At 34.7% G+C, this 26228-nt stretch overlaps 1 protein-coding gene and 1 long non-coding RNA gene across 2 annotated transcripts in view; both read right to left on the bottom strand.

Moving 5' to 3' along the window:
- LOC128208182 (uncharacterized) overlaps positions 1-26228 on the bottom strand; it is a 48913-nt gene that overhangs the window by 17810 nt on the left and 4875 nt on the right. Inside the window, exons 4-5 of the mRNA XM_052911613.1 lie at positions 25471-25577; positions 24580-24686 (exon numbers count right to left, since the gene is read on the bottom strand). Of these exons, the coding sequence (XP_052767573.1) occupies positions 24580-24685 (106 nt within the window). The 5' untranslated portion in view covers position 24686; positions 25471-25577. The remainder of the gene's footprint in view (positions 1-24579; positions 24687-25470; positions 25578-26228) is intronic.
- Positions 12493-24059, bottom strand: LOC128208184 (uncharacterized). Its single transcript, XR_008256868.1, has 3 exons — positions 23897-24059; positions 17951-18053; positions 12493-12777 (listed from the first exon to the last, which is right to left on the bottom strand). It is a non-coding gene; the product is annotated as an uncharacterized LOC128208184 (long non-coding RNA).

The raw sequence follows: 26228 nt of genomic DNA on the forward strand, positions 1-26228 counted from the left end.
TACAAATCTAATATATAATAATAATAAGTTTAACTTATTATGTTTTGCGAACATATATTCTGAAGGAATGAAGTGGTATCTACTTTCAGCGTATAATATCAATCACCGTTTTGAACAATATTGCTCAGCTTAATTGGCAGGCAAACTGACAAGAGGGTGTGAAGGCCGCTTCCTTAAATTCTTAATTGGCATGGTCATTTAAAAGAACTAAAAATCAATTAAACTTTTTTGATGTCACTTCCTAATAGCCAGTTATTTTACAATTATGGACACTGTTTATAGTACCCTACGATCGATCCCTAATTGACATCTCGTTAACGCCTCAGGCACAAGATGCGTATTGTTGTAAAAACAAGACAATATAATTTTAAACACAACAACTGCCCTAAAGACTCAAGGTTTATATCATTATTTTTTGAAAAAAAATAATCGAATATTCGAATACCGATTTTAACATTCGAATACTAAACGTTCGATCGAATATCCGAATATTCGAATATTGGTTTGCATCCCTAGTAGAAACTGATTGATGTTTCATAATGTAAAGAAGAAGCTACCACAGCCTATATATTATATTATCCGAGGGCTTCACAATAAATGAAGTGTCGTTGTACCTTCCATGGCATTTCCATCAAGATGACTTTGAATATAATATACAACATTTGAAATAAAATATTAACTATGTTTTTCACTCATCTGCTAAAACCGCAGAGTCTAATACTAAATATATGCATTTTATGTTCCGTCATATTAGAGAAGTATTTAAAATTGACGTAATGGCGATTTGTCTAATTGCAGAACAATTGTCCTGCGATGTATTTGCAAAGTGATATTTAGCTTTGAAGATGTTTGAAACCAAAATAATTTACTTTTACCTTTACATATCTGAATGAAAAACAAACAAACTATAATTATTAACAAATATGTTTGTTTATTGGGCTTTAAGTCCAAACGACAGTTATTTATTTGGAAACACGTTTGTCCAAACGAGGCGGATTTAGTCTAGACAAGTGGAATGATACCACGACCGACTCACGTTATCCTGACACTGGCAAACAGTTCTTGAAATATACTGTGCTGAGCGCCAAGCACAAGGAACAAATAGCAATACCAGTTTAACGACTTTGGTGAGTCGCAGCTGGGGATCGAGCCCGTAAACTCACATTCCCGAGGCGGATGATGTAACAACTAGGCCAACCGGAACGGACAACAAAGACATTTTACAAAATAACGTCTGTCATGGCCGCACATATCTGCAATTTCCTTCAGGGCTGTTTAATTTAAACATATCATAGTACCCCAATTTTGCGATACATAATAAAGGTATATGAAAAACGCAGATTCAATCGGACTCGTAGTTAATTCAACAGTAACAAAATCTCGAATCATGAAAAAAGCAACATAATTAGCACATGTATTGTTTTGTTTGTAACTCTTTCCTGTGCAACTAAGTTCATATGTTGTGAAAACAGTCTGAATAGAAGCTAAATGATGAACCACGGGAGCGTTGTGGTTTAGGGCCTTCGCTCTGAGTGCAGGAGGTCCCAGGTTCGAGTAACCGCGATGGATTTGTCCGATATGACTAGTTGGTGAGTTGCCCGCTAGCATTTGATGGTAACCGCTTGCCAAGCTACCTGGCATCGGGGAGTTATGGCTTATGCTTGTCTAAAAAGGAGTCTCATTAGCTAAAACCTATTTGCCCTTTCAATTGGGGTGACACTATAATTAACAAAAACAATACTTTACATAGAAGACTTATACCGTTGCAATATTAACAAGTTATTTGCTTCATGACTTGGTTCTCAAGATCACTTTCCGACCACAAGTGTGAGAAAATACTATCATGCAGAGCTACAGATAACTTTTTTACTTAAAGTGTATTTTACACCCTTATGCAATCTGGTACACCCTTGGGTCATTCATTAAAGTGTAATGGCGATTTATAAAGGGTACTGGTACATTAAATTACAAATTTGAATGAGTTATTTCATTTAATGAACTTTGATTGCACACATATAAGAACTTACACAAAATTAAAATATTGCTCAGCAAATAACAATTCCTGACTAATCTGCTGAGCAACATTTTAATTGATTAACACAGAATAAAATCGATTAAAAAACGCTACGCATCGGTTACGTCTCCTAACTGTTACACATTGCGTAGGATAGTGAATCAATTTCAACAAACCGGTTTAACACTTAGTCGTGTGCACGAGTTACTATGTGGTGCGCATGTGTGACTAAATCGTGTGCACAAGTTACTATGTGGTGCGCATGTGTGGCTTAGTCGTGTGCACGAGTTACTATGTGGTGCGCATGTGTGGCTAAGTCGTGTGCACGAGTTACTATGTTGTGCGCATGTGTGACTAAGTCGTGTGCACGAGTTACTATTTCGTGCACATATGTGACTAGGTCATGGGCACGAGTTATTGAGTGGTGACTAAGTCGTGCGCACGGAATATAATGTCTCGCACACGAGTTACTTAGTCATGCGCATGAGATAAGTATGTCTTGCACGAGAAAGATACGACAGTTCATTTGCATTTTTCAAAATATGTCGAAAGGCAGGTTTGTCCATAAGTTGACAACCTATCTCAAGTCTGGTGTTCTCTGTAAGAACAGTACAAAACTAACCAGTGATATTGCAAACACACCCAAATCTGAACCCTAACGACCGGGCACTTTTCCATCTTCTAGTAACCGCCTTTCACAACAAAGTTTATACCACTCAAAAAGTTGAGATAGTGACATATTCGTTCACGTGCATGCTTGTTGCATCATATCAAATATCTTAATTGGTGAACATCATACCTTACAACATTACTTGATTATTGTTCGAGTTACCAGTGGATCAAATGATGCCGTGATAAGAAAGGGGTTATAACGATAAAATTATCTCGTGCGCACGAAATTGTTACTCGTATACACGAATAAACAATCTCGTGAGCACGAAATAGTAGCTCGTGTAGACGACCTAATTATCTCGTGTGCACAACATGTAATCTCGTGCACACGACTATGTATCATGCGCGCACGACATAGTATTTTGTGCGCACGACATCAATAACAAATATTATAATATATATATATAAGCATGTCAATCTGTGGCACCGTAACAGGTGGCTTATACATTTAGTGCACCATTCAAAAGGCTTATATTGTCTTACCTTACCATCCTAAACAGCACTTCAAGGAGTAATATAAGAACGTTTTGGTTAATACCAGTTTAATCACTTTAAAGAGTCGAAGCTGGGGATCGAACCCGTAAACCCACATTCCCCAGGCGGATGCTGTAATAACTAGGCCACCGGCGACGGACTACGAATACATTTTACTGAATAACGTCTGTCACGTAAAAACAACGTTGATATCTGCCATTTCGTTCTGGGGTGGTTCAATGAAACATATCAATCCTATCACAGATATACTATGCATCTATTCACGCACAATAGTTCCCCGATTTTGCGATACATAATAAAGGTATATCTAAAACGCAGATTCAATCTGACTCGTAGTTAATTCCGAATAAACAAAATTTCGAATGATGAAAAAGTATGAGTACGTTTTTTATTATTTTCATTCTCCTTTGATAAGAATGCAAAACCAGTTATAGAAATATAAAACAATATCTGCTTCTTTGTGATAACCTTGACCACTTTACGAAGCCTGTGGTCAGCATTACCCCGGTTGCATTGCTCTGTATTTGAACATGTCACAGATTACCCAACTGATAAGCCATATTTCCTCCAGTAACTCTTTCCAGTGCATACGTTGTGTAAACAGTCTGTCTGTATCTAAGGATTGTTATATTTTCATTAAGAATGAATCACGGCAGTGTTGTAGTTTAAGGCCTTTGCTTTGAGAGCAGGAGGTCCTAGGTTCGAGTAACCACGATGAGTCTGACCGATGTGACTAGTCGGTAAGTCGCCGGCTAGTATTTGATGCTGAGTTAATGCATTTCTAAAGAGGTGTCTCAAAACCTTTTTGCTCTTTCAATTGGGGTGACACTTTAATTAGCAAAAACATTACTTAACAAAGAAGACTTAAACCGTTGCAATATTTGCAAGTAAATTGCTTCATGACTGTGTCTCAAGATCACTTTTGACCACAGGTGTGAGAAATTACTATACTTGGCCCAAGTTGCGAGAAAATATCGCTGTTTGTAATGTACAATTATCCTATATATTGTTTTACAACGTGTCACACAGTTAGGTTTTCAAGATCATGAAAGTTCCGCTAGTTAGGTCTAAAAGATGAATGATTAAACTTTATTTGGCCCAGGCCATCTCAGTTTAGATTATGATGATAAATTTAAATGCCACCATTAATACATTTTGCAAAAATTTGCTCTTTCCAAGATAAAGATAAATAAGTTGTAAGAACGGTATATCTGCGAGTGCAGCTTTAACACCTACTCCAAATTTTAACCTACGGTGTAAAGAAATTAAGGGTCCAGAAATCTAGTTAAATTGTCAAGCAATTTGAAACTGGGGTCAATGACATCTTGAGCAAGGCAAAATTTGTTAAAAAGCAACAAAAATGCATTTCTACATGTCAAACACATGTTTTAACCTCCAACATCTTGCCTTCATCGACATCAATGTTCATTAACTAGTGGTATGTTGTAACAGCAAACCAAATAATTCTCTAATTTGGAGGACACAGCTTTATTCTCGATTCAGGAAAGAGTTAACACATTCTTTTTTCACCATGACTACGCCGCTTTGACTTAGAATACAATAACTTTTGCCTAAAACTTTAACCCAAGTCAATCAGGGGCCATAACTTGAATTAAGGATATGGAGTTATGTAACCTCATTGGGTGATGGTCCTGAACAATTGTGTGAAGTATTAAGTCAATTGAATGAAGGGTATAGAAGTTATAAAACAATATCCAAACCGCCCTAAAACTTAAACCTAAGTTTCATAGTCAATCAGGGGCCACAATTTGTATAAAAGATCATATGGAGTTATCCAACCTCATTATGTGATGGCTCTGAACATCTGTGTGAAGTATTAAGTCAATTGAATGAATGGTATTGTAGTTTTAAGTGAAAATCCCAACTTGCCCTAAAACTATAACCTGCCCTTAAACTTTAACCTAAGTCAATCAGGGGCCATAACTTGTATTTAGGATAATATGGAGTTATGTAACCTCAGTGTGTGTGATGGTCATGAACAACTGTGTGAAGTATTAAGTCAATTGAACAAAGGATATAGAAGTTATTAATAAATATTCCAACTTGCTCTAAAACTTGAACCTAAGTTCCATAGTCAATCAGGGGCCATACTCTGTGTAAAGAATAATATGGAGTTATCTAACCTCATCATGTGATGGCCCTGAACAACTATGTGAAGTATTAAGTCAATTGAATGTAGGGTATTGGACTTATAAGTGAAAATCCCAACTTGCCCTAAAACTTTAACCGGACGCCGACGCTGGGGCGTGCAGTATAGCCCACCTATTCTTCGAAAAGTCAAGCTAAAGACAATAATGAAACACAATGAAATATACAACTTATATTTAACCACATACATTTATGTTTAAGTTTTTTTCTTTGTGTCTCAGACGACACGGGAACAATGAACAAAACAAGAGCATGCTCTACTTTTCAGCAACTTCTGAAAATAATTATCGAAATATTTTGTAAAACTGTTTTAGATCAATATAAAATTGGATGAAAATGATGCCTGCATTGATTTCAATTTTGATTAATCAATCAAGAACATTTACAGTTAACAAAAAACCATACCAGATTGAAATTAATGTAATCTTAACAAGAAAATCTTAATCAGATTTTTTAAATGAATAATAATGGGACAGTTACTTGCATTATAAGCAAAAAATAGTTATCTGTCCTGATGCACGTGAACACTTGTCTAAAGTTTCAATGCATTACATTAAGTATTTACTGAGAAAGCATCTTAAATGTGAGAATACCGGTAGCTCTCCTTCCATACATTCAAGCAAACAAAAATGCAACAAAATATAATGGCCATGGCCTGAACTTTCCTACGAAGTTTTTTGTCACCAATTTATTAAAGATCACACAAAAATGAGACCTGTCAAGTCTTCGAATATATATTTTGTCCACCTCAGTTCATGGAATAATGTACTTGACCTAGATTTTACAAACACTCTTATTAAGTTTCAAAAAGAGCACCAAAATGGTCCCGCTAATACTTTTTTGAGAGTTGTTTATCACAAATTCAATATAAAATCAGAATCGGGAATCTGTTCCCTGATGCACATGCCATGTTCTGTTCAAAGTCTAATAAGCATGTTTAAGCATATAAGCATAATTAAACAAAGTGGGAAGGGTTGCCTACACAAGAATGTATAAAGCAAATAACAAAGGGTTGTAACCCCTGATCGAAGAGTCCAACAGAAAATGCAGCTCAAATACATATAATGACTGATAGTGTGGACAAGCTTCAACAAAATTCTTCATAAACTTGAGAAGTTGCTTTCACAAGATTTCCTTATTATATAAGAACATATATATGAAAAAAATGACTGAATGAAAATTCAAACTGTTACTTACAACACTGACTGATTGTCTACTAGTAGTGGGGTAGTTCTTTCATCAGGATATTTTCAAAATTTGAGTTGGGTTTTTTTTAATCCGAAAATTAAAAAAAAACTGGCATGAAATTATTTAACTTAAGCCCAAGATCAGGATGAGGTACACTTAGGTGGTAAAGTTCCAATTCAACAGGTATATTTCCCAAACATTTCTTTCTGCTTATATCCAACAGAAGAGGAAATGTTGTCTGACGTACAAAATTCAATAAAAGTTTTTGTAAGTACCCATATGTATTTTACAAAACTATTTCACACTGAACCTAGGGTGCCCAGTAGAATAAAAATCTTGATTTTCTGGCATCTGTTGATGAATTTACAGACTTCTGATTATAATCAAGCAATTATATAATTTCAAAAATGGAGCAAAAAGCACAAACATCTGACAACTAACCCCTGGTATGCAATTTTCAACAAAATCCTTTTAAACTGTAGAAGTAACATTTACAACAAGCAAATTCAGCATGTACTAATGGTTTAAAAAAATGCATAAAACATCAGTTTTGGAGATAAAATATGAAAACCTGCAAACTCATCTTTTGTCATCAGTCTTTTAATGCTGGTTTGCAGATATATTGTATTTACGCAAAAAAAAACTCATTCCAAGACAAAAAATAAAAAAAGTTGTAAAAAACATTATATCTGTAAGAGTGCAGCTTTAAGTAAAACATCTTGTGAAAGTAACTAGAATTGTGTCGATATGACCCGGATGCCCCCTCTTGCCTCATGTGATCTCAGGAAATGTTCACAGCAGTTCTTAATAATTTCCAACCAAACTAAGTCTATTCACAGGTAATCCATTATCCTGATAAGTGGGGGCATTAAAATATCAAATGTCTTTAGATCATGTTTATAACACAGAAGCTTAATGAACAATTCATGTTCAATTTCGAAGCAGTCCTATTCACACTGATGGTTCTTCAAAGCAACTGTGCACCAGATCATCAATTTGCAAGAAAAAAAGACAATAATGATTGTCGAAGACTGTCACAAATTTGGTATTAATGTGTACAATGTATTGAAACTTACTAACTGAAGTACTACATAGTTTACAATTTATTCAAGTTTAGCAGTTATTAGGTATTTTTCCATTAAAAAAGATTACTGGGTATATCTACCTAGTAAAATTCATTCCTTATGCTTGATTGGCTAGTCGGTGTTATCACCTGATATTACAGAGTTAATTGTTTAGCTTACTTATGTCACCTGATTAAAATAAGCCATCGTAGCTCAGTGAATATGACGCTGGACTTCAATTTTGGCGACACTTGTTCGAACCCGGTCTCCTACACATTTTTTTTTTTACATTTTGGTACATTTTTTTACAATTATGGTATCGAAGGGTAACACATTCTATTAGATAATTGTCCTGAGATTCGTTACGAAAATTGGTGCCAATCTGGTATACAGTCCCTTTAAAAGAAAAAAGGTGTTGATGACCCTAGACATCTCAACTAAGTAGCCTGGAGACCAAACCTTTAACACAATTTCAATGACCAAGCTTGTTTGCCTGTTGTGAACTCTCTTCTTTATTTGAGCTATTGTCCTTTCAGGTATTTTCCCAGCTGCAAGCCTTATGCGGTAAGAGTCCGTATGTGTTTGTCCGTTAGACATGCTTTAAAGATTGGTATGAAGATCTTGTTTTCTTCTTCAGACCACCTTTGTTTCTTTTATTGTGTAGAATCCTTTGATATTGGTTCACCATCTATGCTGGTCTCTCCCCTATTACAGTTTCCATCAAAGTTGGATCTCTTATCGAGTTATCGCCATCATCATCTGCAAACAAGAGGGCCAAATGGCCCTGAATCGCTCACCTGTCATATATTGCACATTCTTCCATTATATACAAATATTGAAAACCTAAGCCTATGAACACGGGGCGTGGCCAATTTTGACCCCAGGGCTAAAGTTTGAACAATCTTAATAGTGGTCCGATAAACGATGCTTCATACCAAATATCTAAGGCCTTCGCCTTTTGGTTTCGGAGAAGAAGATTACTTACGTTTTCATCATATACATATATAAGGAAACCCATGACCGCCCGGGTGGGGCCATTTTTTGACCCCAGAGCCAAAGATTGAACAATATTGGTACAAGTCAACTAGATGGTATATCATGCCAAATATCTAAGCTCTAGTCCAAGTAAGTTCAGAGGAGAAGATTTTTGAAGTTTTAACTATAAACATATAGAGAAAACCCATGACCCCCCGGGGCGGGGCCAATTTTGAACAATCTTTGTAGAGGTCCACTAGACGATGAATCATGCCAAATATCTAAGCTCTAAGCAACGTAAGTTCAGAAGAGATTTTTGATTTTATTTACTATAAACATATAGAGAAAACCCATGACCCCCCGGGGCGGGGCCAATTTTGACCCAAAGGCCATAATTTGAACAATCTTTGTAGAGGTCCACTAGACGATGAATCATGCCAAATATCTAAGCTCTAGTCCAAGTAAGTTAAGAGGAGAAGATTTTTTAAGTTTTTACTATAAACATATAGAGAAAATCCATGACCCCCGGGGCGGGGCCAATTTTGACCCAAGGGCCATAATTTGAACAAACTTTGTAGAGGTCCACTAGACGATGAATCATGCCAAATATCTAAGCTCTAGGCCAAGTAAGTTCAGAGGAGAAGATTTTTTAAGGTTTTCACTATAAACATATAGAGAAAACCCATGACCCCTCGGGGCAGCGCCAATTTTGACCCAAAGGCCATAATTTGAACAATCTTTGTAAAGGTCCACTAGACAATGAATCATGCCAAATATCTAAGCTCTAGTCCAAGTAAGTTCAGAGGAGAAGATTTTTGAAGTTTTAACTATAAACTTATAGAGAATACCCATGACCCCCCGGGGCGGGGCCAATTTTGACCCCAGGGCCATAATTTGAACAAACTTTGTAGAGGTCCACTAGACGATGAATCATGCCAAATATCTAAGCTCTAGGCCAAGTAAGTTCAGAGGAGAAGATTTTTGAAGTTTTCACTATAAACATATAGAGAAAACCCATGACCCCCCGGGACGGGGCCAACTTTGACCCCAGGGCCATAATTTGAACAAACTTTGTAGAGGTCCACTAGACGATGAACCATGCCAAATATCTAAGCTCTAGGCCAAGTAAGTTCAGAGGAGAAGATTTTTTAAGGTTTTCACTATAAACATATAGAGAAAACCCATGACCCCCCGGGTCGGGGCCAATTTTGACCCAAGGGCCATAATTTGAACAAACTTTGTAGAGGTCCACTAGACGATGAACCATGCCAAATATCTAAGCTCTAGGCCAAGTAAGTTCAGAGGAGAAGATTTTTTAAGTTTTCACTATAAACATATAGAGAAAACCCATGACCCCCCGGGGCGGGGCCAATTTTGACCCCAGGGCCATAATTTGAACAAACTTGGTAGAGGACCATTTGGTGATCCTACCTACCATATATCAACGGCCTAAGCCTTGTGGTTTGGGAGAAGAAGATTTTTAAAGTTTTTCCTTTTGGTTGCCATGGCAACCAGAGTTCTGTATGGAATTGAATTCTTTGAACAACTTTGATAGAAGACAACCCAAGGAACCTATGAAGTTTTATTAATATTGGCCTAGCGGTTAAGGAGGAGATGTCTTTTAAGTAAATTGTTGACGGACGACGCACGCCGCACGACGGACAAAAGGCGATCACAAAAGCTCACCATGTCACAAAGTGACAGGTGAGCTAAAAAGGCAATTTCATAAAAAAAATCTAAAAAGATATTATTATAAATTGGAAATAAAATTTAGTAGAATTACGTATGGTTATGTAAATCAATAATAAATCCAAAAATATTTATATAATGTGATTGTAAGTCTTAATAAGAACAATTAATATCTGCCATAAATAGAATGATACAAGAAAATCCAAATAGACATAATTTAAGAGTCGGTAGTTGCACTTGCAAAATGATAATAATATTTATCAGATATATGAAACAGCTGAAAGTTCTCAAACACAGACATTTATGTTCAAATATCACCGGTAAATAAAAATAATTGACCTAGTGACCTAGTTTTTGACCTGGGTTGACCCAATATGGAACTTGACCTAGCTTATGTTAAGATGATCATTCTGACCAAGTTTCATTAAGATAAGGCTAAAATTGTGACCTCTATTTTGTTCACAAGGTTTTTCTAATAATTGACCTAGTGACCTAGTTATTGACTGCATATGACCCAATATCGAACTTGACCCAGATTTTATAGAGATGATCATTCTGACCAAGTTGCATTAAGATTAGCCTAAAATTGTGACCTCTATTGTGTTCACAAGGTTTTTGTACTAATTGACCTAGTGACCTAGTTATTGACCGCGGATGACCCAATATCAAACTTGACCTAGATTTTATAAGGATGATCATTCTGACCAAGTTGCATTGAGATTAGGCTAAAATTGTGACCTCTATTGTGTTCACAAGGTTTTTGTACTAATTGACCTAGTGACCTAGTTATTGACCGTGAATGACCCAATATCAAAATTGACCTACATTTTACAGCGATGATCATTCTGACCAATTTGCATTGAGATTAGGCTAAAATTGTGACCTCTATTGTGTTCACAAGGTTTTTCTACTAAGTGACCTAGTGACCTAGTTATTGACCGCGGATGACCCAATATCGAACTTGACCTAGATTTTATAGAGATGATCATTCTGACCAAGTTGCATTGAGATTAGGCTAAAATTGTGACCTCTAATGTGTTCACAAGGTATTTCTACTAATTGACCTACTGACCTAGTTTTTGACCCCAGATGACCCAATATCGAACTTGACCTAGATTTCATAGAGATGATCAGTCTGACCAAGTTTCATAAAGATTAGGTCAAAATTGTGACCTCTGTTGTGTTCACAAGGTTTTTCTAATAATTGACCTAGTGACCTAGTTATTGACTGCGGATGACCCAATATCGAACTTGACCTAGATTTTATAGAGATGATTATTCTGACCAAGTTGCATTGAGATTAGGCTAAAATTGTGACCTCTATTGTGTTCACAAGGTTTTTGTACTAATTGACCTAGTGACCTAGTTGTTGACCGCGGATGACCCAATATCGAACTTGACCTACATTTTATAGAGATGATCATTCTGACCAAGTTGCATTGAGATTAGGCTAAAATTGTGACCTCTTTTGTGTTCACAAGGTTTTTCTACTAATTGACCTAGTGACCTAATTATTGACCGCGGATGACCCAATATCGAACTTGACCTAGATTTTATAGAGATGACCATTCTGACCAAGTTGCATTGAGATTAGGCTAAAATTGTGACCTCTATTGTGTTCACAAGGTTTTTCTACTAATTGACCTAGTGACCTAGTTTTTGACCCCAGATGACCCAATATCGAACTTGACCTAGATTTTATAGAGATGATCGGTCTGACCAAGTTTCATAAAGATTAGGTCAAAATTGTGACCTCTATTGTGTTCACAAGCAATTGTGAACGGACGGACGGACGGACGGACGACGGACGAAGAGTGATCACAAAAGCTCACCTTGTCACTACGTGACAGGTGAGCTAAAAACATAGCAAAACTTTCATGCAGCATAATGTTAACAACTGGAATAACAATGGTGGGTTTTATTTTGACAAAACAGACAGTTAAGATTCTTTAATTATTTCAATATCCCAAAATGCACAATTATTAATTCCCAGATTATAGAACAAATCTATCTAGAAACATGGCCAGTGTACCATGAACCTGCAAGCTCCAGCCACAGTGTACAGTTAGGCTAACTGATGTCAAACGTAGTTTGATTGTTATGACTTTTTTCAAAGAAATATACAAATAATTTGAGAAAATTATATTTCACTTCAAAATTTTAATGGCAGTATTTACAACTGACACCTTTTGATGGAGGAATGTGTAAGCAACAATATACCTTTGGGGACTGGGTAATTCTGGATCGCTTCACTCCATCGTATACCATTTTGGAGGATTCTGCTTCTGCTGGTTGCTCTGCGGGGTAGGTCTGGGTCACTTCACTCAATCATATACAGGTTTGGAGGATACTGATTCTGCTTGTTGCCCTGCAGGGTAAGTGTGGGCGCTTCACTCAATAGTATACCATTTTGGAGGATACTTCTTCTGCTAGTTGGTCTGCAGGGTAAGTCTGAGTCACTTCACTTGATAGTATACCAGTTGGAGGATTCTGCGTCTGCTGGTTGTTCATCTAAAATATATAGGACCTACCCTTTAAAATCTCAAATGTTACTTTAATTTTAACCATTATATATTTTACAACGATTGTGAAGGATGCTATGATAGCTCGTACTAAGTCACTCTCGTTGGCACGATGTTGCGTGAGAGTGTGGTCTTGTGTTGTGGTGAAAACCAGGGTACCCGGAGAAAACCCACTTGTCCGGCTTGGTGACCACTTACCAAACTCAAAGGCGCCCAGGCCGAAAATCGAACCCTGGTCGCCTTGGTGAGGATGTTACAGCTAGACAAATCACTAACAGATCTGGGCCCCACAACATGGTATGCACTGTTGCACTGTTGAGGCATTATAAACACAACACACTACGTTCAACTTTTGTTGGTGTTATGATAAAGTTTCGATAAATGGATAAACAGACAGACAGATAATGACATTATTTTAGGGCAAGTTTATAAAAACTATAAAAGTTAATTGCTCCAGACTTGCCCTTTATCAAGTTGAGAAGCATTCATTTTCAAAAGTCAGTGTAAAACTACTTCTTGGCTTTAAAAACAGCTTGTCATGAAAGTGCTCATGGAACAGTGATAATTCAGATATGATAATATAATGATTTTTTCCTAAATAATCTTCATGCTTATTAGTCAGAATTTAATTCCTTAGTCCTTAGCATGACAAAGCCATCTTGGAATACAAAAATGGCCGAAATTTCAATTCCTGTATATCTATATATATTCTGTAGTATTAATGGGCAGACATAATTTTCTGCCCACAAGCATGCAAATATGATGCACAATAAAAGTTTATGCAAATAAGTTTTCTAACTTGCTTAATTAAGTAGTAAACATCATGAAAATCAAGAAATAATCAGTTAAATAAACTCCTTCCCAGGTGAATGTGTGATATCATTTGCTGAGTCATTCAAAGAAAGTCCAGTACATGACAGTTAATGTTTTGCTCTGATGCCTTTTTTTGTTTTAGTATTTAGTCGATTGGAAAGTGTTACTGTGAAAATTAGCCTGTGCTTACCGCCATTGAAGTACCTCAATCAGAACACTTTTGGCACTATTTTTGAAATATTTTAGTTATACTACAAAATTTTCCATTATCATACATGGATTCAAGACCAGCTGGTTAATATAAATGATATTTTTTAAGATACCACAAGTCTACAAGAAAAGTAATTTATTTTTGTCCTAAGAGTTCCTACATGTAAATATGGAACAGTTTTTATTTTTTATTTATTTTATGTAATTTTTAAACATTATTGCTACCTGTTTTGTTTCAGTAAATTAATAATTCTTGTATTCCCAGCTTGCATTTTTGTCAGTAAAATTTGAAAATTTAAGTAAAAAAATTCAGGCTGTATCAATATTCTGTGATTGTGGCAAGCATGAAGTCATTCCTTGGGCCATGTGTCATGTATTGACATTTGATTATGAAAAGTCTTTGAAATAGCAGTATTTGAAATACTAAGTGTTTGAAATAGCAGTATTTGAAATACTAAGTGGAGAATCGTGTTCTTTGGAACTAATGAATCTACTGCAAGTGCCTTTATTGATTAAAATCATTACTAATTAAATGATCATGATCTGAAAAAAGCTTTTATAATGGATGTGCCATATCTATGTACTGTTCTGATTTAGGTACTCACCAAGGCATTTTTCTACCCATTTTGGGAAAAAGACCGTAGACATTGAATTTTCGTCGTGAATTACATGTATGCCATTTTGAGAAATGCTTTACCTAAAAAATTGAACATTTTACAGTTAAAAGAACAATACTTTTTGTCTCCTGCAATTTAAGAAATTATTAAAATATTAGTTTCTTTTCCCCTTCAAATGACCATTTCATGAAATGGCTGTTCAAAATATAAATCCATGAAAGTGTAAATATTTATCTATTGCCAAAAATCATGACTGTAAATGTCAAATTCTGATCTCTGAAGGTGATAAAAAAAAAATAATATCACTCAATTCATAAGGATGTTAAATGTCAACCATTAGTCCATTTCAGGTAAAAATATTTTTTAAAATTTTAATTGGGACTTTTTTCTCCAAATTGTGTAATAATTATTCTATATTTTACTAGAAGAATGGGTCAGATTGTAAGACTTGTGGGAACTAGAGAAAAGGTTCTTTATATACATCAGGTTAGGCCTAAAAAATGCATTTGGTTCGGGTTACCTGACCCTACATACGGAAAAGGCAAAGACTCTACTGTTTTTCACTTTGTAGTCGAAAACCATAAATGCTTATAAATACAGCAGGGTTCGACACTAACGGTAGTCCGGTAGTCTGAGACTACCAGATTTTTGGTGGGACTAAAAGACATTTTAAGTCAATAGTCCGTCGGACTACTAGAAGAAAGTAAATATCACATCAGTTAATTGAGCATAAATTTTTTATTACGCTTAAACTTGCGTAAAACGTGATGTCAAGAAGCTGATTATCACCGGTAAACACTCATTGTAAAGCTTGCCGAAGATGGTCGAGCAGTTCCGGACAACATGGACTGTTAACCGAATTTCGGCGCATTTCGTATAGCCTTTCGATCAATGTTTAAACCAGTCAGTAGAATGTCTTTATTTAGAAAGGGAAAAACCATTTTTGCACCCTATGATGTGTTTTAATCGTCAGACATGTACACCTCTGCCAATGTCAGCAAGGTGGATTTGGGTCCAATAAGTGGCAGAATTTCTAAATCCCTTGCATTTTCAGTCAAAAACAATGAAAGATACGATGAAGACAAACACTTGACGGTTGTTACTATTTTTAGATTTTCTGAAAATATGTCATGGTTATTATGGTTTAGAGTATTGCCAAATGTCAGTGTTTATATAAAGCAAACAGAAGGAACATTATGTATGGCTTATGAAATCTTTTAAACTGGCTTTTAGAAGAGCAGCTGATAAATTAATCATACTGCCAAAATAGGAATAATGCAGTGTAAGTGCAGACGACGACAAAATTGTGTGCGTTAATTTTCACGCCAAAATGTCGTAACATTTTTTACATTGAAGCAAGGGCCAATACCAATTGAGACCAAGCCCATAGCGATAAGGCTACACATACAGTGTCACATGACCTCTTTATTAGGGACCTCCGACAAATACCCAGAAGCAGACGATAATAATGCAAAAGTTATCAATGACAATCAGATAAAAAAAATGCATGGAACATGGTAAAACATAGCAATAAAAGCAAGAATAACATTAAATAAGTTCATTATTATTTATTGTATGCAATGTATAATTCAGGTAGAAAAATGTCTAGACTTATAATTTATTTCTAAATACATCATTTGTATAGATCCATTGTCAAAACTCAATGGATTTTTCTTCCTTTCTCGATTCAGAATCACCTGTTTTATACAAGTGCAATGCATTATTATCATTATTTATATAACTACCTTATTGTTTCTTTCGATGAATAAATTTCCGTATTAAATGAAATGCAAAACTGTTCTAACAATCAGCATAGAAATTTTGAAACAACCATAGTCATTATAAATGCAAAGGTTTTTACTTTGATTTGCGTCATTTTTAAATATGATTTTGTTTTATCTATATGTATATACTTTTTGTGACCTTAAGCTATATATCAGATATTTAATAAAATTTAATAAAAAATTATGACTCACATAAACTGAGGTGCCTTTTTCACTAATATATCAAACAAACTTAAAAGCAAATGTAAATGCTTCTGATTTAAAACTTTTCGCGCAATAAAGAGACAAATTTCAAAATCAAACTAAATCGCAAGAAATCATCAATATTGTACACTAGTTCACATCATGATATTTCTTATTTTAAGGCTATTAAAACGGAAATATATGTATATTATGTACGTTTACGTTAAGACATTTTGAGAATTGAATTAGTCTACTAAACAGTCCCTTGTTATCAATTATAATTTTAGCAGCATTAAGGGAAAATGTCAGTATTTCGGATTACTTAAACTCTCTTTACTATCACTCAATTATGAGACATAATTTGTGTTAAATATATATAACAGCGTAATTACGCTACTGTTGATATGTGATGATCGTCGGAGGACCTGGCAGATAGTTCCGGCAACTGATAAGCCATGCCTAATATGGACGCTGACTGATCAGCTAGTTTGACTGACAGGCAGCGTCATGTTAATTGTTATCTTACTCCCATATAAAAATAATTAATAACACTTTCGGAATTTATTTCATCATGTTTTTAAGCATTATATGATATGTTGTTTAGATTAACCAAGAATACTGAATAGTAGGATGTCAATAATCAAATATTGCTTATCAGTAGGATGCCTGTCATTTGTGCCATAACTTAGCAACTATCTCAGTCGAGGTGTTTTTAAGTGTCAAGTGATTTATTGCAACATTTTCCTGAAAGTGACAGATTATGGGGTATTTTAGCATGGTTTTTAGATTTTTAATCCGAGGTATTTTAACATGGTTTTTAGCATCTTTTAGGTTTTAAAATTAAATTTAAAGGCCAATTTTTTTTGAAGAAGAATGTGGAAATTTTAAGATTGAGACAGATAAACGGACAATTCTCTAAGACTATAAATACTGAAGGAATCCGTTGCAGGCTTGCATTTTTTTGGACTTCTAGAATTTTTGCTGGACTACCCAGATTTCGGATCCAGTAGTCCGAGGGACTATATATACCTTGTGAAAAATGTTAGACTATATATAGTCTAACCCTGTACAGAAGATAATACCATTATCCAACAATTAAAATTACATAATCATAATTAGTATAAAAAAATGCCTATATGTCTACCCTACCTATTTTTGAAAAGGATTTACCCTAACCAAACAATTTTGGCCTTATCAATGTATCACAGAAATTTATTCAACTTTCAACGTGTTTTAGCAAATAATTTTAACCAGAACTATGAATAATTGACACACAGGCTATAATGCTTCATCACTAATTGCCATTGAATACAAAATTCTGTGTTTGTTGTTTGACAAGGAATTCATCAAATAAAAAAAAACTCATAAGCAAATATGAAAAAGTTTGAAACATATTGGCCCACATTTGGCCAGAGACAAGATCTCTCAGTGTCGGTTGTTTTGATTTTAGCTCAATTAGTGAATACCAGTTTGCCCTATAGATTTCACAATGAACATTTAAATAATTTATGATATCTGTTATACTTCAATATGATGAATTGATGTTACCACATACCTTTAAAACCATAAAATTTTATTGCAAAGCCTTTTGGATCTTTTTTCCCACCCCAGTGAAGGGCAGTATCTTTTTGTGATGCTTTCCTTCCAGGCAAGGTCATCTGCAATAACAAGAGTTGATTTAATTGTAAATTAACATACTAAAACATACATGTACACTCCCCAGAGAGTTTTGTTCAGAATGCCAGGGGATTTGGGTCACATGTCAGGGGATTTTTCATCATAGCTACATTGTATGTAGCACTTAGGTGTGTGTGCCAAATCACTTATTTCACCCCTTTTCTCCAACACTTTCATATAAACATTTTGTGAGACACTGTTATATTGCATAATAAAAGCACTCATTACAAAACAGAATACTTAATAGGAATATATATATATATATATTTCAGAGACCATTTAATGGGCTCAGCTTCCTCTAAAATTGGATACAATATCTGCTGTTTATCTGAAATTATGACTATCAGACTAATAGAAAATGGAACAAATATATATGATAAGTTTTCATTTTTTCCAATTGCCAAATAGACAGATTTGTTTACATTTGATCAAAGGGCAAATGCATTAACTTTAACTGTTTAAGTTCATTTTATAAACATGTTATCTTTTGGCAATCATCAAAAATAAATACATTATCATTTTAATAAATATCAATTAATCAGATTTATTGGCATATTGGCAAATTTGCCTTGGGCCATTTATAAATATAACCATAAATTAGGGCCAAGACGTACAAATAACATGACAAACAATAAACATACAAGCAAATATAAATAATTTTTATATAAGTGATACAACATTAAGCAAAAATTTCTTTAGTATTTACATGATTAACATTATAATTTTACTGTTCTATATTAAAATACTCTACACGTAAAATTTTGATTTATTAAGAAGCAGCTAATTCTTGTAACTTTTCATTTCTTAGTTTCATAGCATAGAAAACAAATTTTGTAAGATTGGTAACCTGTTTATGGTTTCTATTTAACATAATGTGCTTAAAGTGAGCCTGAGATGGCAAACTTGACCTTATACAATATTTAATTCTTAATTCTGAGTATGCACTGCAACATAAAAGAAAGTGATATTCTGATTCTAAAACATTTTGTGTACAGAGTTTAAGTCATATTTTTAAACATGTAGGTAGGGCATGACAGAGAACAGCATTTTCTATAAGTTATTTTAATCCTCTTCTGTACCAAACAATTTACTGTCACCTTAAATTTAATATTAATCCTTTTTTAAACATGTTTTTAACACAAAGTAAAGAGCTCTTAATTTGTTATATGCTCTCTGATTTGATAAATAATATAGTTTAATGAACAGCCACCTTTCATCTCAACAGTCTAATTGACACTTATTACATAATTTCTGTCAGTTTTTATTAAAAGGCACACATGTTGCATTGTTTTGATAAAAGCTGATAGAAAATAAGTTGTTTAATTTCACTTGATTTTACATTATTTCAACAAAAGAAGTGCTGATGTTTGATAAAAACATAGGAATATCATTTAAAATAAGGATTCTTTATCGACTTTTGCTAACATCAAATAAGCAAAACAACAATTACACAAACTGCCAGGTAACCCGATAATATATCTCATATATTAAATGTATTTTCAATACGATTAAGATAAATCGTTTAAGAAATTAAGTCAGACCTAGAAATTGCAAAAAGCACTTACAATATCACTGTTTAGGATGTTTTTTAGTCTAATATAATAGACATGTTATATGGGATTCTTCCAATCCCTAATGTCTTATTGCTAAGTGCAAAAACCGGGAGGATTTGAGAAATATTGAAATTTTATTTAGTAGAGTACTTTATGTTTGAAAGGGATAATTAAGGTTTTTATGCATTTAAACACATGATTTACCTTTCCAACAAAAACGAAACTTGACTGACAAAGACATCAATAATGCCAAGCAGAAAAACTCGACCCTTATCGTAATTACTCGGCCACCTCTGACAAGCTTCAAATAGTTCTCTTAAATACAACCGTAACAACTCGGCCGTAGCGCAATTGTTCAGATTGTTGTAAAACTCTGTGAACTGCAGCCTTTCAGGTGCTATTCATATCAAACTCATGATTATTAAATGGATATTTATTTTTGTTAACTTATATAAAATAACATTAGGCCAAATAAAAAATAGGTCCGTTTCAGGTAACGCTGCCAAAAAAATAGGGTAGGTAGGTCGGAATATTCTTTTATTTTTTTTGGATATATTGATTTCAGTAACTGTTGACTCAGAAAGTAACAAAAATAGTGTCATCAATTTTCAGGTTTATCAGTAGTTTTTAAACATGTTCCATGCTTCAAAGGAAACATTCTTTATTTGTCTGGTTAAATACTTTTACAATGATGGTTGGATTTCAACTAAGTTATGGTACACCACTCTGCTATTATTTAAGACTTTCCAGGAACTGTTTTACTTTTCTTTATGCACCCATTTGCTTTCAATCACCCTCTGTAGAATGCTAACTTCCCTGTAACATAATTACATGAAGAGTGGGACGGCAAATTTACCATATAAGCCATCAGCCAAGGAAACCTCAATGCTGTCAAGAGGACCTGGGGTTCAGGTTTGAAGAACAAGTAACATGCAGGTTCTATTGCCAAAATTGCACACTTAAGTCTTAAATATCAATCCGAAAGTCAGTATCTGACACATTTGTATCTGACAAGAAAATATAGTTCAAGAATTAAAATATACCTGCCACAAAAGCACAAACTACCCGTAATTCACCTTTGAGTTCGGACAATCTAAAAATTCAGACATCCATTATTATTTTAAAAAATAATTTATTTTAGGTACCTAATTTTTGGACACCCAAAGAACATCGATTGTATGTATGTATGTATTTTTTTTCTTTAGACCTTGCAGTCAAGGATAACCCGTGAAAGTGCAAGCACTTATTTCCAACAGGGTCCTTTGTTTTTGCTGAAGGGACAGCACGCTGAAGAGAAAGTGGTGGGATACAAGGAAGTCCGGGTGCGATACCCTAGCTCTTTTTCAAAGGGACCCCTTGGTTCTTTTACGTGCTCGGTGTAAAGCACCGATACACGGGGTACAACTTTCCTGGGTTAAACCAGTACTGAGTACACCACTTTTCCAAGTACTACCCTTTAAATGCCGAGCGCCAGGCAAGGGAGCTACTTGTACCAATTTTTAACATCTTTTGGTATGACGCGGCCAGGGATCGAACCCACGACCTCCCGCTCCGTAGGCGGACTCTTAACCACTAGGCCACAGAGACGGTCAAAACTTACAGTTACTAAGCCTCACAGATAAAAATTATTGATCTTTATCGTTACAATGCCTGGCTAGATTACCTAACCGTATACATCACTGTGATAAGTTAGTTAGTTATTACCCATCCTAAACGATTTATTACCTGTTGAAAAGGATGTGTGATATATTTAATGGAGGATTAAAGAAACAACAAGGGCAATCGAGTGATTAAGAAAACACAGACATGACATGTTTGTCAAACGATCCGCCAAAAAACTTTGAAACTTGTACCACACTATTAATATAGACTTTATGAAGCAATAATCGTACAGTAATACTCATTGAAACATCAATAGAACAATCAAAGTCAACACATTCAATGATACAGGCAACTATTTAATGTGATGAATTAAAGTTAGAAATGCAATACTTAAGTTACAATCAAAAACACCACCCAGACACATTAATCCTGCATAGCAATATCCATGCTCTCCATGAGATCCTCGTGGGTATAACTGAGAGTTATGGGACGTATAACTGAGAGTTATGGGACGTCACACAACGTGACTGTTTGATCTGAAGCCGATAAAAGGTGATTATTCATTTCAATGCATGTATAAAATGGTGCTGAATGGGATTTTAATTAACTTGATGAAGAAGGTTTACCATACATGTAGATAAAATGTAAAAATGGTTATTTTCTATGAATTTCGGAGAGCGAAAAAAAATATTATTGGTGTCCGAACTCTAAGGTGAAATACGGTAAGTACATTCTGAAATCCAACTCTAATATTGTCAACTTTAAGTACATACATTTCGTAACAAATGCTTTTCGTACCCAAATCACATTTTTTTCAGGGAAAAATAGGTTAGGGTCGGCAGGAAAAAATAGGGTCGGTCGTGTAACCTGAAACAGACCTATATTTTAATTTGGCCTTATCAAGTAATATTTTTTGTTTTTATAATATTTTATGCTTTAAGCCAGAATCCTGATCCGAATATCTACCCACTTTACACAAAAAAAATGTACATGACGGATTTGCCATATGTATTAAAAATATCCATCATGATGATCAATTAGCCACAATAATGCGCGTTAAGGGAACGTTTTTTAACATTTGGATTTTTATTGTGTTCCCTATTACGAAGAGTCGCCAACACAAAAATTATCAAAGACTCTGAAGCGGCTGTTCATATGGACTAGATGTAGTCCACCTAAATGGCTGTCAACGAGTCTTTTAACGATTTGTTTAATATGGCAGACTCGTGACGTCCACCATCCCAGCAAAAAGTAGCAAGCGGTCCTTGCGCAGAGAATCCTCGCGGCCACAATTTTAAATTATCTCCGTTATAAATTCAAATTTCTACGAAAATATTATTGCCTACTATTAAACACATATTAAGTTATGTCAGTATGCCCAAAAAACATGTTAAGTTATCATAAAACAGGTACAAGTGTCGATTGTTTATCAAGTATCCCGATATCGATAAATGTGGGACAAATTTGACTGGTTGTGTACATGTATAACGGTATTGGTGACCCATAATGTAGTAATGTGAAAATAACAACTCTAATGACCAATTTAATCAAGTTCAGATCACTGTTGGATAAAAATTGAACAACTTTGTCATTATTATTCAACATCAATGCATATTATTACAGTATATCATTTCGCCCGTTGTTAAATGGTAGAGAGTTGTAGCGTTACAGGGATACATAAGAAATGTCTAAATAATAAAAAGAGTATCCCTGATCGCTCATTATTGTAGCTAGGTCTAACTTGTGATTATGTACCAGTCAGAGTTAGTCCAACTACATAGCCGTCAACGAGTCTTTCGATGATTTTTTTTAATATGGCAGACTCGTGACGTCCACCATCCCAGCAAAAAGTGGCAAGCGGTCCTTGCGCAGAGAATCCTCGCGGTCACAATTTTGAAATTATCTCCGTTATAAATTCAAATTTCTACGCAAATATTATTGCCTACTATTAAACACATATTACATTATGTCAGTATGCCCAAAAAACATGTTAACTTATCATAAACACTTAAAAGTGTCGATTGTTTATCAAGTATCCCGATATCGGTAAATCTGGGACAAATCTGACTGGTTGTGAACATGTAAACGGTATTCGTGACCCATAATATATTAATGTGAAAATAACAACTCTAATGACAAATTAAATCCAGTTCAGATCACTGTCGGATAAAAATTGAAAATTTTTGTCATTATTATTCAACATCAATGCATATTATTACAGTATATCATTTCGCCCGTTGTTAAATGGTAGAGTTGTAGCGTTACAGGGATACATAAGAAATGTCTAAATAATATAAAAGTATCCCTGATCGCTCATTATTGTAGCTACAGTCAGAGTAGGCATCATTTCTAAAACATTTTTCCTATCATTTGAATCCCTTTACACTAACATGTGAAAAGCATTGATATCAATGAGAGAAAAATAAGATTTACTTCATTTCAACAGCTATCTTAATTAATACAGAATTGCTTGAAATTATTCCACTTCCAGAACAAGTTGACTTTTTTATGCCGGCACCGCGCAGTCATAAACATAAAAAAAACCGCTGATTACTCCCAGTGGCAATTTTTCTGGAAATACTTAAATTAAAAAGATCAAGTTTCAATAGTTTACTGCCAAAACAAAACATCTTTTCACCAGTTTAACAATTAAAACACAATAAACGTACCTCAAATTCTGTTCTGCTACTCCATAAATATTATCAAAATGGCCGACCCTATTCCGAGTCAAGCCGGGAAGTTGGGCAACGAGGGACGATCGTGACAACTCGGCCATCTCCGTAGGCAGGCTTCGGGATATCGGTGACCAAATTGCTCGATTGAAAATTTTAATCAGAAAATATATCAAGGGAGGCAAGCCAAATATTATTTTTCTTCCCACAACCCAAGCTGGCGAATTGTGGGCAGATCTTTAAACATTAAATTATCACCCCTGAAGACCAAATGAATGAAATAAAGGTACCGTATTTTTGGGAAGATTTCGTACTGCCCACATTTACGGTGTACCTCCCACAACGTGGGTCTGAGGACTACGATTCTGCCCACATGTACGGTATTACAAAACTATATATATATATATATATATATATATATATATATATATATATATATATATATATATATATATATATATGCATAATTGCCCTCCATAACAAACTTAACATTAATGCCACTTACATGTACTTTCCTTAAATGACCTAGGATGACCAAAATTGTAATATACCAGATTGGCATTAAAATTGTAATATACCATCTGGGCGTACTGCAAGTGAATAATAATTGGTAAAACTGGTCTGTTCGAGTTATCACAACAGCATCTGACAATGGTTTTACAAACAAGTGAAAGACTTACCAGTTGGGCATTCGGTGAGTGTATGTATAGTTGGTGATCGGACCGTTTGTGTTATCACAGTAGTAACCCTGCATACACTGCTTACAGCTCCATTGCCTGACCTCATCCTGGAATATATAGCAAACATATATTAATTGAAAAAGCATCCTAGTCCACTTTAAAAAAAAAAGCTAAGTCAAACTACATCCACATCCTGGCCAAATGGAATTATATTCCATCCAGAGCTTAGCTAATATATTCCATCATTGGCTAGGGCAAGCAAACAAATCCAACCTTAGCCTGTAGTATAATTATCCTAGAATTGAAAAATAAAATAATTCTAGATTGGTAAAAAGGATTGGTAAAAAGACTTCATTCTAGAAGGCCAGTAAACTTTGTCCTAGAATTAGCCAATAAATCTTCACCATAGGATTGGTCAAATTAAACTACAGTCTAGAGTTGATCAATCAAACTTCAACCTGTGATTGGCTCATAAAACTTCCTAGAATTGACCTTGGACTGAATAATAAAAGTTGATACTAGGATTGGCTGATATCATACTTTACCCTAGGACTGACCAATTAAAATATGGATTAGCCATTCAAACTTCACCTTCACCTTAGTAATGGCCTATCAAATTTCAACCTAGGATTGGCTTATTAAAATTCAACCTAGGATTGGCTTATCAAACTTTAACGTAGGATTGGCCTAGGAACCTAGGAAAACTCCAACCTAGGAATGGTCATACTTGTTTGTCCTTGGCTAAAACTAATGAAATGTTCAATTATCATAAAAGCAGTTTTGTAAGATTGTTTTCTTCAAAGAAGCTTAAATGTCAAGTTTGTATCATTTAACTTAAGTCTTCAGAAGCATTCACAGGCTTATGGTAGGATTAATAATTGTAAGTCTCACCTGGTATGTGCCAGATGGACATATCATGTAAGTACTGACTCCGATCACACAGAAGTAGACAGCTGGACACCCAAAGCTTGTGATCTGACCAGCAGGACAGAATTAACCTAGTAAGGGAAAACCATATGCATCATTGGCAAACAGTATTGGAAAGAGATATTAATTTTGTAAGGAATCCGTCATAAACAACTTGGCCTAAAATTGGCCTAGCGCTGCTTACATATTCATTTAAACATAATTGAAACATTTTTTCATTTAAAACAAGTGTACCTTTGTTACACAAATAATCATAAGTTAATAAATATACCCTTTTTTAAAAAATCAAAGCTTTATTAATAATTCTAGGCAAAGTGTATATGTTTTTGAAAGTAAAACTCTCAATTTAAATTGTGTAACTCAACAAACATTAAACTGAAATTCTAGCATGTCTGTGGAACAGTAGGAGCCTGGGTCACATCCAGTTGTGGTGTAGTTGTGGTAGTAGCTACAGTCAAAACCAATTGGCTTGACATTTTTGGGCTCAATTTCCTCTTTGGCTCAAAGTTTGTTCGATACTTCTGTCCTGTCCTTGGGAGCAATAATACTAATGGGCAGGACATATTTACTGTGGAACTATTTTTTTTCAGTGAAATCGTAGTAAAATTATTGGCCACATGCAAAACTGTAATCTGCAGTAAAGCAGTTAAAACAAGATAAGCAACGATAATTTGATTGATTTTAATGTAGATGATTTCATGATGGATGGAACAGTTGAAGAA

Source organism: Mya arenaria, chromosome 11 (assembly GCF_026914265.1).
Source record: "Mya arenaria isolate MELC-2E11 chromosome 11, ASM2691426v1".
NCBI classification, from domain to species: Eukaryota; Metazoa; Mollusca; class Bivalvia; order Myida; family Myidae; genus Mya; species Mya arenaria.